Here is a 16,189-nt window from a genome sequence, read left to right as displayed (position 1 = left end):
ACTAAATGGTTGAGATATGAGAATTGGTATGTTTGAATTATAGGTAAAAATAATGCATGTTTGAAATGTAACCATATTGATGATTTAAGAATGTGATAATTTGGTATAAATTGAATGACATATTGTGATATTATGTGCTTTGTATTTGTTGGTATTGAAATGGTTTAATTGATGCTTGGTTAAGGATGATTGAATGCCTATTAATGTGTTGTTTTGGTTCCATTTGGTTTGGTGTAGGTGTATACCAATTTTGGGTGGCAAGATGGCTTGGTAAATAACCTATTTTTGTCCAAATGGGCAGAGACACGAGTGTGTGTCTTAGTTGTGTGTGACACACGATTATGTTACACGGTTGTGTGTCCCCTGGTATTAAATTAAAAATCAAGTCAGTATGCTCTACAAGGCTCAACACATGGGCATGTGACTTGGCTATGTGGCATAAGTCAGTATGCCCTACAGGTTTAGCACGGCCTAGCACACAGCCTAGCACATGGGCACGTATGACCATTTCTAGGGCACACGGGCTAGTCACACGAGTTAGTTACACAGGTGTGTATGTTGGTCGTATGACCCAAGTCAGAGAGTTACACGGGGTCGAACACGGTCTGGGACATGGCCATGTGCTTCCAGTTTGAATGTCCATACGGCCTATGACACAGACATGTCTTTGGCCGTGTGAGACACACGGCTAGGCTACACGGGCGTGTGTCTCCTGTAGTTTGAAAAATTTTTTAAGTTTTGTAAAAGCTTCTTGAGTTATCGGTTTAGTCCTGAACTACCCTAAATGCATATTTTGGGCCTCGTAGGCTCGTATTAGGGATAATGTGATTGAGTTTGAATGATGATTGCAATAATTTGAAAATGTATGTAAAATAAATGTTTAATTGTTTTATAAGTCTGGTAATGCTCTGTAACCCTATTCCGGCGTTGAATACGGGTGAGGGATGTTACAAACACACTTATGACAAGGTCACTAGAGAAGCACTAATCAAGTTGATTTTGTAATGGTATGTCGTTAGGGAGAGCTCAATCATGATACTATAGTGGAATGACTTCGTGACTGAATGAATTTATAATTAATAAGCAAAAAGTTGGAACTTAATTATAAATCATTTGAGCCCTAATCGCATATGTCCAATCAATCCCTTTGCTAGCTTGTTGAAATCAGAAATGAATTGCATGTTCAATCAAATGAACATAAATAAGTATAAATGGTAAGAATGGAGAAATGAGAAACGTTTGGAAATGAATATGGTTTTCTCTAAATGAAATTGAAAATGACATGGATATGAATTTATAGTTTTTGAGTTAAATGAAGTTCAAAAATAAAAATAAATTATCTGGTTATAGTAAATCTGTTGAATGTAAAAATATTAACTATATTTTCTTATAAATTCTTTTACAGTAAAGTCGTCATGATCTTAATGAAATTATAATTGGATGGTGAAAATTATTTAATTAGGAATTTAATTTATTTGAGATGTTTATTTTGGGAAATAGAAAAATAAATATCAAGTTGGATCAAATTATAAAATACTGGGTTAAAAATCTAAGAAATACTTGTAATTAGACTTAATATGTGTGTGGCCCAAAAGTCCCTCATATTTAAGAGAAGGAGGACAAACCCTAGTTTGTTTAACTAGGGTTGTCGCCCCACCTACTCCTAGTTAGGCTAGGAATACGTTTTCCTATTAAAATTGACTTCTAGTGAGAGTTTATCCTCTAAGTACTAAATTTATTTTCCTAAATAACAATTCTAACAGTTTCTATTGAGAAGAAATTTTACTTTTACACTAAAAATAAGGGAAAACCATTTCTGGTTTTATGTTTGATTCGTATCGTTTGAGCCCACATTCAAAACAATTCGTGGTACGAAAATAACAGATAATGTTATTTTGTTGAAATCTAGGAATGACAAGGACCCATCTAGTTGAAATCATATTTATAATTTGATAAACTGCTTATTGTTATAAATATCACAAATCACCCTGACCTTTAAAATTTTTATTTTTTTGCTTTACAAGAAAATTATCTCGCTTTGCTAGGCGTGCGATTGAAGCTTGCTTTATTTAGCTTGGACTTTTTTTTTATGTGGTTTTTATTTCTGTTAACATTTTGTTACTTTCTTTACTAGGGGTTTTGGCTTTCGATGCTAGATGCTAAAGCCTTGTTCACAATGAAGTCAATTTCGCACCGATGGAAATGACTCATTTTGGTAGTATACTAAAACGATAAATTCTAATTTTTATTTCAATTAAAATTTTAGTTAGTACAGGTTGTACCAATGCATTTCGATCTATAATAGTGTGTATTGAAGCATATGGTTTGATATAAGATTTTAAAATTTTAAATTAATTTTAATATTTTTATCTTAATTATTTTTAATTTTATAATTTTATTTAAAAATAAAATATAATTATTTAAGTTGGTTGAAAATAATTAATAATTTTAAAATTAATATATATATAAATACATATATATGAATATAATTGATATTTATTTATTTGAGATTATATATTTAACATATATAATATTTAAAAATATGGATAAATTATATTAATATATACCAAATGTGAAGACAAATTGGATGAGTTATTGGATATCTTTCTTATTCTTTCTGTGTAATGTTGCTTTAGTGATGATATGCCTTCTTTTGAAAATAAAAAGGATTACTAACATTCAGAGAGCTTGTTTTGTGTTGAAAAATCAAAATGAAAAGACAAATCAAATCTGTTAGGAGAACAGCGACCCAGCCTCTACCTTTTGATTTGCAGCTATCTCTTCATTTTTGTCTTGTTTCCATTCATTTGCTTCTTCTCCATGGGCTCCGTTATCTTATTATTTTTTTTGCCCAATTATTAAATCTAAAAAATAAAAGAATTTATAGATTAGATGTAAAGAAAAGCAAGAAAATTATGCATTTTTTTCTTTTCTTATAGAAAAAGAAAGAAGAGAGATTAGAGTATGTGGTTTACAATTCAACTTTTCCACTTTCCATCCAAGCAATCACTGTTGCCAGCTGTGTACCTTCATTTTGAGGTCAAATTTTACCAAATAAAAGAAAATAGAAAAAGAAATCACTGTGGAGTGTGGACCCAAACTTGAATTAAGGGCAAAAACAAGGTCAAGTGTCTCCTGGGGACCCCATCCTTCACATGCATTCCCAGATGCCATGTTTCTAACACCATACCACATGGCCCCTATTCTTTATTATTTTATTTTATATATAATTAAAACTTCCACTTTTTCTTTTTCTTTTACTTTGGATCATGCAATAATTTCCAATTATTATTACAATTATAGATTAAAGACATTAAGCAAAGGGCTTTGTACCTATCAATTTTACAAATGTCATGTTACTATTGGGAAAAAGAAATTAAAGTTGTAACACCACCACAAACCACTCCCATTCAAAAAAGGTTGGTTTTTCCCCAAGCTTAAATAGATTAGTGTGAAGTTTTCTTACAGGTAACGCATATTCACGGTACAATCATAAAAGATTAAATTTTAGGTTAAATCAAATTTATTAGTTTCATTTTGTTGAAACTAAGCATCTATTATAGATGACGATGATTTATCTTTTTGTTACGAGGGTTTTTAGAGAAATAAATAATTGATTTTGAAATACATTTTATTTTTATGAGTGAAGTTGATTATAAAATGTATTCTATTTTCGTAAATAAAAATAGTGATTAAATTTTTTATTATGAGTGCTTTAAAAAGAAATAAGTAGTTACAAAATATGCTCTATTCTTTCTATGAATAAAGATCAAATTTTTGTTAGGGATAAGATGAGTAATTATCATACCATATTTTATGTTAAAATTTTAATTTAGAAACATAAATTTATATTTTTAAAAAGTAAAAATAATATATAAATTTAGCATTATTTTCATAAAAAGAAATCATTTTGAATCCAAACTTTTGTTTTTTATTATTTAAAACGTACGTAGTTTTAAAACATTTATTTATAACACCATCTTAAAGCTTTTATAAATTACCATACAAAATAAAAATAAATGGCAAAGCAACACAAAAAGAGGAGGCCAATTGCTCCACCGACAGCATATTAGCACATGTGGTGTGAGAAGGCAGACTAGAAGCCAATCAAGAACGAAAATTATTTGATGTGGGTGGCGTCCCCACTAAAAGTTACTTTTGTTTTGAATTTCACATTTATGATCCCCTAAAACATAAGATTTTTGGTTTTGTCGGCTAAGGTGTGATTGTGGTGGTTTTAGGACCAGTTGAGATGAGATGATCTCAATACCAAATCTCTTATTATTAATTTTACATTTCTGATTGTGTTTCCATTTCAACTTTTCTGGACATTAATGAGGACAGGGAAACATTTATGTTCCAACAGCATTCAAAATGCTGTGAGCTGTAATTTTGATTTTTCTTTAGCATTTATGTGAGGCAATTCTTGTTTTTTCCCACAAAAATTTATATCCTTCAAAGCTTAAAAGATCATGGCTATTTGTCTGTGTCAATTATATGATTTCTCTCATTGAAGTATTAAACCTAAAAGAAAAACAATAAATCTTATATTGTTAAAATTGAAACTTTAAAAATGTTGATATTTTTTAGAAAACAATTCAAACGGTGTTGTTGTCAATTTCCTTTTGCATGAAATTATAATTTTCATCCTCCACTTTATGAAAATTTTAAAAATATTTTTTATTTTAATTTACCAAAATTTGATGATCAATTTTATTAAAATTAAGAAATTAATCTAATTACACCATAAATTATTTATATGCAACAAACTAATTATCAATTCAAGTTTGTGTATCCATCATTTTTAGCACAGAGGATCAAACTTTTGATTAGTAAAAGGGTTAATACGTAGTTTACCCTCTAATTTGTCAAAAAGTATTTAATTAGTATTTGAGTTTTTTTATCTAGTTGGTACTTAAACTTGTATTTCATCACTGAAATTGATATCTTCGCATTAACACTGTAAGTTTGTGTGGATGTGACACTGATGACAAATCTGATGGTGACACATGACAATTTATCAGTATGACACATGATGAACATAATTTAAAAAAAAATTAAAAATATATAAATTAATAAAAATAAAACTTTTTTTTCATTAGAAATGAACCTAAACAAATGGTTGTCTAAGTACATTTGAATTTAGACAATTATTTGTCTAAGTTCATTTTGATGTACTTTAGTAAGTTTATATGTTTTTAATTTTTATAAAATATTTGTTTATAATTATTTTGAAATTAAAATATATAAAAGTAAAATATATAAATTAATAATAGATATAAAAAATTTACATAAAAATAAGTTAGACAAATGGTTGTCTAATTTAAATGCACATGAATAACTGTTTAACCAAATTCATGCTAGATGTTCTTTTTAGTTCTTTTATATATTTATATATATATTTATAAAATCTTAATTTTTTATTTGTATATTATATATTGTATTTTATATATTTTTCAAAATATTATAAGCTTTTATATATTTTTAATGGTATATATTTTATATTTTTCTTATAAATTTACATTATATATATATTTTAAATAATAACTTAAAATTGATACTTTATAAAAAATATAATTTTACTAAAATTATATTTAGATTTAAGTATATCTGGACAACCATTTATTTAGGTTTGTTCTTAATGTAAAAACAAATATTGTTATTAATTTATATATTTTAATTTTTAATTAACCTGACAAATATTTAAATGCATTTAAAATTTTTAGTTTTTTAATTTATGTCTACTATATGTCATGTTAAAAGATTACTATATGTTAACATCGCATTGACGATTAATATCAAATCAACGCAAACAAATTGTATTAATATAGAAGGAACAACTTAAGTAACGAAATATTCAAATATTTACTAAATAATTTTTATTTTTGAAAAATTTAAGAGGTCAACCTCTGGATTAATTTTTAGAAATAAAGAATGGAATACCATTAATAAATAAAAATAAAAATGTTCTTTGGTTTTCTAAAAAATATTATTCTTTTGGTAATAATAATTACTAAACAAATAAATTAATTTTATCAAATAATTGATTAAGAAAATCCAAAATATTCTTAAAAAAAAAGAGAGAAAATCTCAGGAAAAGAAAAAACTCAAGAAAGAAAGGTTCAAAAAAAAAAAACACTTAGACCCCGGCTTCCAGATCTAAATTCTTTCCCCATAGCCAACAACACTCAACAGTCCTTTTTTCTTTTTTTTCTTTTTGGGTTTATTATTTTTCTCTATCTATTAGAAGTGCTTCCTCTTCTACTTGTTATCTTCTCCTTCGTTACGCGTCCTCATTTTCAACACTTTCATCACTACTTTCTCTCTCTAAAACTTTCCATTTTTCTTTTATTCTCTTTCTCTGAAATTGCGACCGAACCAGCCAGGTTTCCAAGCAGACTTGGCTTGCTTCTCAATCCAAAACCCATTTCCCTTTGTTTGTTCCTTTTCCCCCTTTTCGATTATCTTATTACATTATTATAATACCACCGGAGGGTACACTTTTGTGGTGGAGCTGCGATTACTCTTTCTTGTTATGGGAAGTGAAAGGACCAATTTTGGATCTTTTCGAGGAAATTGGTGGTACTGAGACTTGACCTCATTCAGTACTGAAGAAGAGACCGAGGGTTTTCAGAGTTGGATTGTTTCTTATTGCTATAATCGGCTATGGACACTGGAGGCCGACTCATTGCTGGTTCTCACAACAGAAATGAATTTGTTTTGATAAACGCAGATGAAAATGCAAGAGTAAGATACTTGTAACGAAATCTAAAAAAAAAAGAGCTTCTGTTTATTTTTTTTACTTCTTTTTTGTTATTTGAGGAATACTCACTTGCTAATTTTGCTGTTTCATGAAATGGGTTTTCGTATTTCTTTCTGTGTATTGCACGAAATTGCGAGTAATTTCATTTCTCTGATCAGGATTTCACTAGAAATGTAACTTGTTTTTTAGGCCAGATTTACAAAATTTTATACCTTTTTGTTCCATTTTGAGCCTTAAACCCCTGAATCATTTGAGTTTCTTTGGGGTTTTGGGTTTTTCGTCATGGGAGTATAAAAATAGAGTTGTCTTAGTGGTGCTTGGTTAATAGGCGTTTCCATTACATTTCGTTTTAGGTGAAGTTCGTTTTTTTTGGTTGTTAACTATATGATTTGTGATGTTTTTAGGTCTGGTTCAGATTTCTTTCTTGCATTTAAGATTTGCTGTTCCTTCATTTTAGATTCTGGGAATTTGGCACAAACTGGAAGAAAGCATATGATTCTGATTCTGCCGTACATATTGGTCTCGTTAAATTGTTGAACTCTTCCAAATCTTTTGGAACTTAAGACATGGATGATTTGAATTTTGTCATAATGCTGAACTAAGCTCTGCTTTTTTTTTTTTTGGCAATATTGATTTAAATCTTCAATGAATTAGCTTATACAGTTTTTAATGTAGCGTTCAAGTTCCTTATGTATTTATGATTTAATAAGCTATTTGAACTTGCAAGTTGCAATGCTCTCACAAAGGAGGAAATAAGAACGGAAGCTGTTTTTGTGAACCACTGTGTTGATAACCAGAAAAAAATTAACTAAGATGTGAAGAAAATAAATTCCTTATGTCTGCAATTCTATTTTTGTTTGCAAAATATTGCCTTCATCAAAACATATTAAGTTGAAATGAAAATGTTGGTAGTTCTAATTGGTAACTGGTCAAGGTTTGATGTAATTACTGGGTTAGCTTCTAGTACATTTAGGCATTTGTTAAATTCTGTGAGAATTGTTCTCCTTCAGGACTGTGCAAATAGAACTTTCACCACTGCTTTAGTTTGCACTGGATTTGTTGTTCTGGCATTTCATAATCAGGTACTGATGGTACACTCTTTGTGGTTGTTGTTCTTATCAGATAAAGTCTGTGAAAGAATTGAGTGGGCAAACGTGTCAGATCTGTGGGGATGAGATTGAGATTACAGTGGATGGGGAGCCCTTTGTTGCCTGCAACGAATGTGCTTTCCCTGTGTGCAGACCCTGCTATGAGTATGAGAGAAGAGAAGGAAACCAAGCTTGCCCGCAGTGCAAAACCAGATATAAACGAATCAAAGGTGAAAGTGTTATTGCAATGTATGAGCTACATTGGCATTCCAAATGACTTATGAGTGTCCCTAACTAGTGATGTGAGCTGCAGGCAGTCCTAGGGTTGAAGGTGATGAGGAAGAAGATGACATAGATGACCTGGACAATGAATTCGACTATGATGCTTTGGATCCTCAACAAGTTGCTGAGGCTATGCTCGGTGGGCACCTTAACACTGGCCGTGGTTTCCACCCTAATGGCTCTGGATTGCCTGCACATTCAGAAATAGATTCTTTTCCACCTGGCTCCCAAATTCCTCTCTTGACCTATGGTGAGGAGGTGAGTCTCCGTTCTCTTCTCCCTGTTTATATTTATATGTAAGAGTTCCAAATTATGGATGCTCTGTGTTCTTAGTTCTTACACTGCTCTACACAAACAGTAGTTGCATTATAACAATATTTTTATTGTTTTAGCATTCGGAGATTTCTGCTGATCATCATGCTCTCATTGTACCCCCATTTATGGGTCATGGAAATAGAGTTCATCCAATGCCTTATACTGATCCAGCTGTACCTTGTAAGTCATTATCCTTCTGCTTGTTACCAAATGTGAATTAATTCTCTCCAGTCTTGGACCTTACTGTTTCCACTGCTGCAGTGCAACCAAGACCAATGGTTCCTAAGAAAGATATAGCAGTATATGGTTATGGAAGTGTTGCATGGAAGGATCGGATGGAGGAGTGGAAGAAACGGCAGAATGAAAAACTTCAGGTGGTTAAGCACGAAGGGGGGAATGATGGTGGAAATGGAGAGGAGCTGGATGATGCTGATTTGCCAATGTAAGTGATTGTTTAAAGCATATGATTTGATTTTTGTTACTACTGTTTGTAATCACTGACAGCCTTTTAGGCAGATTTGTTTCCAAAATTCTGCCGAATTGTACATTTTGCTTGTATCTATTATTGTTCTATTATTATTTAAAAAAAATTGTTTTTGTTTTCAGGATGGATGAAGGCAGGCAACCACTTTCAAGGAAGCTACCCATTCCTTCAAGCAAGATAAATCCTTACAGAATGATTATCATAATCCGTCTTGCAATTCTTGGCCTCTTTTTTCACTATCGACTTCTGCATCCAGTTAGGGATGCTTATGGCTTGTGGTTGACATCTGTAATATGTGAAATATGGTTTGCTGTTTCGTGGATTCTGGATCAATTCCCGAAATGGTACCCTATAGAGCGTGAAACATACCTTGATCGGCTGTCTCTGAGGTTTGTAGTAGTGCCCGCAACTTACTATGTTTTATGTTTCTATATGAATATTTGTCATGAATTCAGATTTCTGCCTCCATGCTTAATGTTCCTTCATGCTATTATGAATATGGTGCCACTTGCTAATTTGACCTTTATGCTCAGGTATGAGAAAGAAGGGAAATTATCAGAATTAGCTAGTATTGACGTTTTTGTGAGTACAGTGGATCCAATGAAAGAACCTCCACTAATCACTGCAAATACAGTTTTGTCCATCCTTGCTGTTGATTATCCTGTCGATAAAGTCGCATGCTATGTATCAGATGATGGTGCTGCCATGCTCACATTTGAAGCTCTCTCTGAGACATCTGAATTTGCTAGGAAATGGGTTCCTTTCTGTAAAAAGTTCAATATTGAGCCCCGTGCTCCAGAGTGGTATTTTTCTCAAAAGATAGACTACCTAAAAAACAAGGTTCATCCAGCTTTTGTCAGGGAAAGGCGAGCAATGAAGGTATGCTTTCTTGTAATGCATTTTAAGATGTATTCTATTTAAGTTATTTTATTTAAAGTTCTAAAAATCCTTGCAATTTCTAATCAATCTGAGGTTGAATTTAGGAATTGTGATTTTTTCTTTTGATAACAATGATTAATTTATTTGAATACATTGTTTGATTGGACAGAGAGAATATGAAGAATTTAAAGTTAGAATAAATGGACTGGTATCTGCAGCACAGAAGGTTCCCGAGGATGGTTGGACAATGCAGGATGGAACTCCATGGCCTGGAAACTGTGTTCGTGACCATCCTGGCATGATTCAGGTGAGATAGTGTTGCATCTGACTTGCCTTATTATTATTATTTTATTTTGAAGTGTTTGTTATGGAGAGCAATTGAAGCATTATGGAGGAACTTTACTGTAGAGAAAACACCACCTTTAGGATAGACACATTTCTTGACAAAATGCATCATTCTTTGTTACCTTAACTATTTATTTGATTTGTTTCTTGTGGCCATGCATGTGGGAGAGACTTGCTCATCAATAATTGGTTGGGAAAATAGGTTTATTTATTTTATTTGTGATAGTTGTTCATGATTTAAGACTAGATTAATTTTTGGTGCCTCCTACAGCATGGCTGTTTGCTAATCCTACCTCATTTTTATTGTGTATTTTAGAATGTTTAGTTTTGAGATAGATTATTTGTTTGATATACTGTAATCCTGAGACAGCATTTGTATGGACTTTGAGCTCCTTGAACCTTGCTATTTGGATTTAGCGGTACTATTATATCTCATAAGTTCATTGATGTTCTTATTTTCAGCACTTGACGAAATTAGTTTCCTGACAGGTTTTCCTAGGTCATAGTGGTGTGCGCGATGTGGAAGGAAATGAGTTACCTCATCTAGTTTATGTTTCTCGTGAGAAGAGGCCAGGGTTTGAACACCATAAAAAGGCGGGGGCCATGAATTCTTTGGTAAGGCACATGTTCTTTATTTTTCATACTGTTTTGGCAGTTAAAACTTGGTTTCAAGCTTATGTACTTCATTGTTTATGTTGAAGATACGAGTCTCAGCAGTCCTCTCAAATGCTCCTTATCTTCTGAACGTTGATTGCGATCATTATATTAATAATAGCAAAGCACTAAGAGAAGCAATGTGTTTCATGATGGACCCCACTTCAGGGAAGAAAGTCTGTTATGTGCAGTTTCCTCAAAGATTTGATGGAATTGATCGGCATGATAGATACTCAAACCGAAATGTTGTGTTCTTTGATGTAAGTTTATTTCATTTTCCCTATCAATTATCTGTTATTTTCTTTTATCTTTCAAAGCCTAATCTCTTAAATCTAAATCAGATCAACATGAAAGGATTAGATGGCATACAAGGACCTATTTATGTCGGAACAGGATGTGTTTTCAGAAGGCAAGCACTTTATGGTTTTGATGCACCTGTTACCAAGAAGCCTCCTGGCAAGACCTGCAATTGTTTGCCAAAATGGTGCTGCTGCCTCTGCTGTTATTCTAGAAAGAACAAGAAAACAAAGCAAAAGAAAGACAAGACGAAGAAGTCTAAGCAAAGGGAAGCTTCAAAGCAGATACATGCTCTTGAAAACATAGAAGAAGGAATTTCAGGTAAGGGTTCACTTACAGCCTTTTATTTATTTTAACACACTAAACTGGAATTTATGTGCGTGACACTGTCAGAGTCAAACACTTTGAAGTCATCTGAAGCTTCACAAATTAAATTGGAGAAGAAGTTTGGGCAGTCTCCTGTGTTTGTGGCTTCCACTCTTCTGGAGGATGGTGGAATTCCTCAAAATGCGAGCCCTGCATCATTACTTAGCGAAGCAATCCAAGTCATAAGTTGTGGTTATGAAGATAAAACAGAATGGGGAAAGGAAGTAAGTAAACCAAAATCAATCTGAATACTAATATAGGCAAGTTATAATTTGTTAATATCTCATAATCATTCAATTTTCAACTTGCAAATCAGGTTGGCTGGATTTATGGTTCTGTTACTGAGGATATCCTGACAGGATTCAAGATGCACTGTCATGGCTGGCGATCTGTGTACTGCATACCTAAAAGACCTGCTTTTAAGGGTTCGGCTCCTATTAATCTCTCAGATCGTCTACACCAAGTTCTTCGTTGGGCTCTTGGATCTGTCGAAATTTTCTTGAGCAGACATTGTCCCATTTGGTATGGATATGGGGGTGGATTGAAATGGTTGGAACGATTTTCATACATAAACTCAGTTGTATATCCATGGACCTCAATTCCATTGCTTGTTTACTGTACCCTTCCAGCTATCTGTCTCCTTACTGGGAAGTTTATTGTTCCTGAGGTAAGAACTAATGGTCTTGCTTTATGCTCTGTTCTAGAATTTAATCTAGCTTTCAGAGTGAACTTTATTCCTGTTGACTCATTTTGAATTGATATCACAACAGTGAGATCTGTTTGAAAGTTGAAAGTTGAAATTTCTGTATGTCCATGCCAGAATCGTAATTGAAGCTGTAGATGAGTTGAGTTACCAATTGGTCAACCTTATAATTATATCGTGATTTAGATGATATTGAACTATATCTTTCCAGTGGTTTATTTTTCATATGAATTTCACTTTTTCTTTAGTAATGTTTAACTTTGTAGCCTCGGGAAAGAGAATCATGTTGCTTAAACATTAGTTTCTTTGTTAATGGTGGATTACGGCGCACCCCAAGTCATACACTGTTGATTTTTAGTTTCGTATTGACTAGGATCTTGTCTAACATGGAATTCCTGGATTTCATTTGCAGATTAGTAATTATGCCAGTCTAATATTCATGGCACTCTTCATATCAATTGCTGCAACTGGTATTCTTGAGATGCAGTGGGGTGGCGTTGGAATTGATGACTGGTGGAGGAATGAGCAGTTCTGGGTGATTGGAGGTGTATCATCACATCTTTTTGCCCTCTTTCAAGGTTTACTAAAGGTTCTGGCTGGGGTCAGTACAAGCTTCACTGTAACCTCTAAAGCAGCAGATGACGGTGAATTTTCCGAGCTTTACCTCTTCAAGTGGACATCCTTGCTTATCCCTCCTACCACGTTATTGGTCATAAACATTATTGGTGTCGTGGTCGGAATCTCAGATGCCATCAATAATGGGTATGATTCTTGGGGCCCATTGTTTGGGCGACTATTCTTCGCCTTCTGGGTTATTATCCACCTTTACCCCTTCCTCAAGGGTTTGCTTGGGAAACAAGACAGGATGCCAACCATTATTCTGGTATGGTCTATTCTGCTGGCCTCAATCTTGACTCTTATGTGGGTACGAATAAACCCATTTGTCTCAAAAGATGGACCTGTACTAGAGGTTTGCGGGCTGAATTGTGATGACTAGGAGATTAGAGAGAATAAAGAAGCAGCAGCATTGGCTCTGGAGTTATAATCTCATTTGCCATGGTGGTTGAGTTGGGAGTTGTTGCATAAGGTATTTGTGGTATCCTGAGCTGAATGCATTGCTTCTTTAGGTTATGGGCAAAGCAGCAAATTTTGGGTAGGTGGCTTGGCTTGTGTAGATATAATTAGAGGGGGTGGGGGATGTCACCTTTGTTATTTGGTTTTTTACAGAGTTCTTTTTCTATTAATTCTTTTATTATATTTTCATTGTTTTAGGTTCCTTTGGGTTCCCGTGTATTTTTGGGGGGTATGTATTCCTAAAGTTTTAAGGTATTTATTAATTCCTTGCCAATGTGGGGAGGGGATTGGATATAGGCTGTCTCAAAATTTATTACCATTTATCTTCTATTCTATTCTATTCTATTCTGGACTCTGGAGTTGGTCCAATGTACACGTTTATAAATTGAAAGTTATGAATGTTACATGACAATTTGTTCCTCATCTACCAATACATATAATGTATTTGTTTCGTGGTAATAATTCATGTTTTATTTATGACTGTATACACAACATTCTGCTTAGATCTTGTAACGTGTTTATTCATGGTAATAATAATCGGGTCAGATTGATTTATAGGTAGATATAGAATACAGGATAGTTACGGTTCACAAGTTACATTGAGATAAGAAGCCAACAATAAATTTATGGATATGTATTTCTAGATCGACAGCAATTTGTTGTAAATCCATCGACGTGACTGTTCAATCAACCTGGCTTATTATTATTATTATTATTAAATTCAATTCTTACTATTCATAATTCTTTTAAATTTTACTGCACAGTTGGTGGAATGATGAATATTCCTTTTAATATTTTAATGCATTTCCCACATTAATTTAATATTAAAAAATAATATTTTCTATAAAATAATAATTTAATATCAAATATTTAAATAAAATTTTATATTAAATTATATTAAAGTATTTAAAATATTTTATTTTATAGTTTTTTGAAATGTCAAAATAATATTTTATATTAAATTATATATATATATATTTGATTTTCTCCAACTTTCCCTCTAATGTTTTTTTAGAATCTATTAGATCATCGTCATTACTACTGTCTTCCGCCATCATCAGTCACCAACATGAATTTATACAAATTTTACATTGAATGCCATTTTTATATTGATACCAAAAAATGTATCAATAATATTTTGTAGGTATCGATACTGTTTGCAAAGCATCGATAAAAACATGTTTACTCAAATTCCTTCAAAGTCACTAAGCTATTTTGATATCAATAATGAAAAAGGTATCAATAATTTTTCTTGAGACATCGATGCTTTTTGCAAAGTATCAATAAAAATGTATTTGATCAAATTCCTTCAAAGTTTGAGTGTCATTTTGATATTGATACTTTTATAAAAAAGAATGCTCTTCCTTAACAAAACCATCAATCAACTCCAGCATCCAACTAAATGTCAAAAGGTCAATATCTAGCAAATCAAAATCACCACAAAAGCGAATAAACAAGCCAATCACAAGAACAAACCAAAGTTGCAACTCGGCTTTAGCTCTCCCTTACTTCTATTCTCCCTTTTATGACAAAGATGCAAAGAGAGAATTATTGCCTCTTGACAAGAACATTAAATTGATAACTTAGCACTTTAGTCTTGCATTTTTCAAGCATCTTAATCTGCTTATAAAGAATCTCGAGCTTATTAGATAAATGTTCAAGGTGTTGATTTGTGCTCTACATGAGTTGTGACAGCCCTAAATTGACCCTAGTCGGAAAGTGGTTTCGGGACCACTAAACCGGGTCATAAAAAAAAAAAAATTAACCGTCATAGTTGATGCTCATTATATGTACATATGCATGTGTGAAAATTTCATGTTTGGATTTTGTTAATTGTAAGTGAATTTTATCAAATAGGACTTATGTGAGAAAATTTAGAAATGTGCTAGGCAAATATAAAGTGGTCTATTAATGCATGTTGTAAAAATGATGGGTTTGCATGTCAATTTACCCAAAATTTAAGCATGGTGGCCGGCCATGCTATGAGTGGAAACATGTTGCAAACATGTTGGGTTAGTGGTTATGTTAGAAAGAATAAAATAATGAAAAAAAAAGGAATATGATGAAAACAAAAGGAAAAAAAAGTGTCCATCCTTTCACATTTTTTTTCCTTGGCGAATGTTCTAAGAAGAAGGGGGAAGAGCTTGAGAAAATCAGCTATGGTAGTTTGCTAGACTAAGGTATGTTTGATGTTGTCCATGAGATTCATGCACGTTTTTAGTTGTTAGTTTGAGTTCTACCTAGCCCATGGTTTAAATCTTTGCTATGGGATGGAGATGATATTCGGCCATGGGTGTTGTCTTCTTGGTTGATGTTTGATGTTGTGGTGATGAGGCATGAAGATGAGTTAAGTTTCGGCTAAGGTGGACTTGTGTTGATGTCATTTGCATGCTAAGTGTGAAGCTTTGTAATGATACATGTGTATGGTGCTTTTGATGTTGTGAATGGAAGTAGTGGAAAAGTAAAAGAAAATTTATGTAGAAATGTGGTATATGTGGATTTGTAGGATGTTACAAATATATGTGAAGCCATGCTAGATTAAGAAGAATTCAGTCAAGTGTTCATGAGATGAAATTTTGTGTTTAGATGAATTAAAGATGATAGTATAGTTGATATCATATATATATGTATGCATATTCGGCCATCAAATTAAGAGCATAGGTGATGTTGAGTCTAAGCTTTGCACATTCGGCCATATATATATATATATGCATGTGTGATTGGATTATTGATAGTAGGGCGATAGCATATGGTTATTAGTCGAATAGCTCAAAAACATATGGTAGGAAGATAAGAATTAGTCATGTATCTCCTATGATATGAAATCATTAATATTTTGATATAAATATTTAGCAAGACGGTTAAACTAGTTAATTTGTTGATTAAGCTCAAGAAGTTAAAGGAGGAGAATCAAGCAAAGGCAAAGGAAAGAACATCGA

General features: G+C 32.5%; 1 protein-coding gene across 1 annotated transcript; it reads left to right on the top strand.

Annotated features, from left to right (window-relative positions):
- The first annotated feature begins 6,043 nt into the window (after positions 1-6,043).
- Positions 6,044-13,712, top strand: LOC108486168 (cellulose synthase A catalytic subunit 2 [UDP-forming]). Its single transcript, XM_017790052.2, has 14 exons — positions 6,044-6,747; positions 7,886-8,081; positions 8,165-8,391; positions 8,526-8,628; positions 8,710-8,890; positions 9,055-9,321; positions 9,466-9,811; positions 9,981-10,118; positions 10,646-10,771; positions 10,858-11,070; positions 11,152-11,428; positions 11,501-11,697; positions 11,790-12,140; positions 12,589-13,712. Exons 1-14 carry the CDS (start codon positions 6,667-6,669, stop codon positions 13,171-13,173), a joined length of 3,288 nt encoding a protein of 1,095 aa, XP_017645541.1. The 5' UTR covers positions 6,044-6,666; the 3' UTR covers positions 13,174-13,712.
- The last annotated feature ends 2,477 nt before the right edge of the window (positions 13,713-16,189 follow it).

The sequence above is a fragment of the Gossypium arboreum genome, chromosome 11, assembly GCF_025698485.1.
Source record: "Gossypium arboreum isolate Shixiya-1 chromosome 11, ASM2569848v2, whole genome shotgun sequence".
NCBI lineage: Eukaryota > Viridiplantae > Streptophyta > Magnoliopsida > Malvales > Malvaceae > Gossypium > Gossypium arboreum.
This window is presented reverse-complemented; position numbering and strand designations above follow the sequence as displayed.

Bases quoted from the DNA above. Each gene is read 5' to 3' on its own strand.
- LOC108486168 (XM_017790052.2), top strand. From the start codon at position 6,667: ATGGACACTGGAGGCCGACTCATTGCTGGTTCTCACAACAGAAATGAA. The intron at 8,392-8,525 runs GTGAGTCTCCGT...TTATTGTTTTAG, and splicing joins TCTTGACCTATGGTGAGGAG to CATTCGGAGATTTCTGCTGA. The intron at 8,891-9,054 runs GTAAGTGATTGT...TTTTGTTTTCAG, and splicing joins GATGATGCTGATTTGCCAAT to GATGGATGAAGGCAGGCAAC.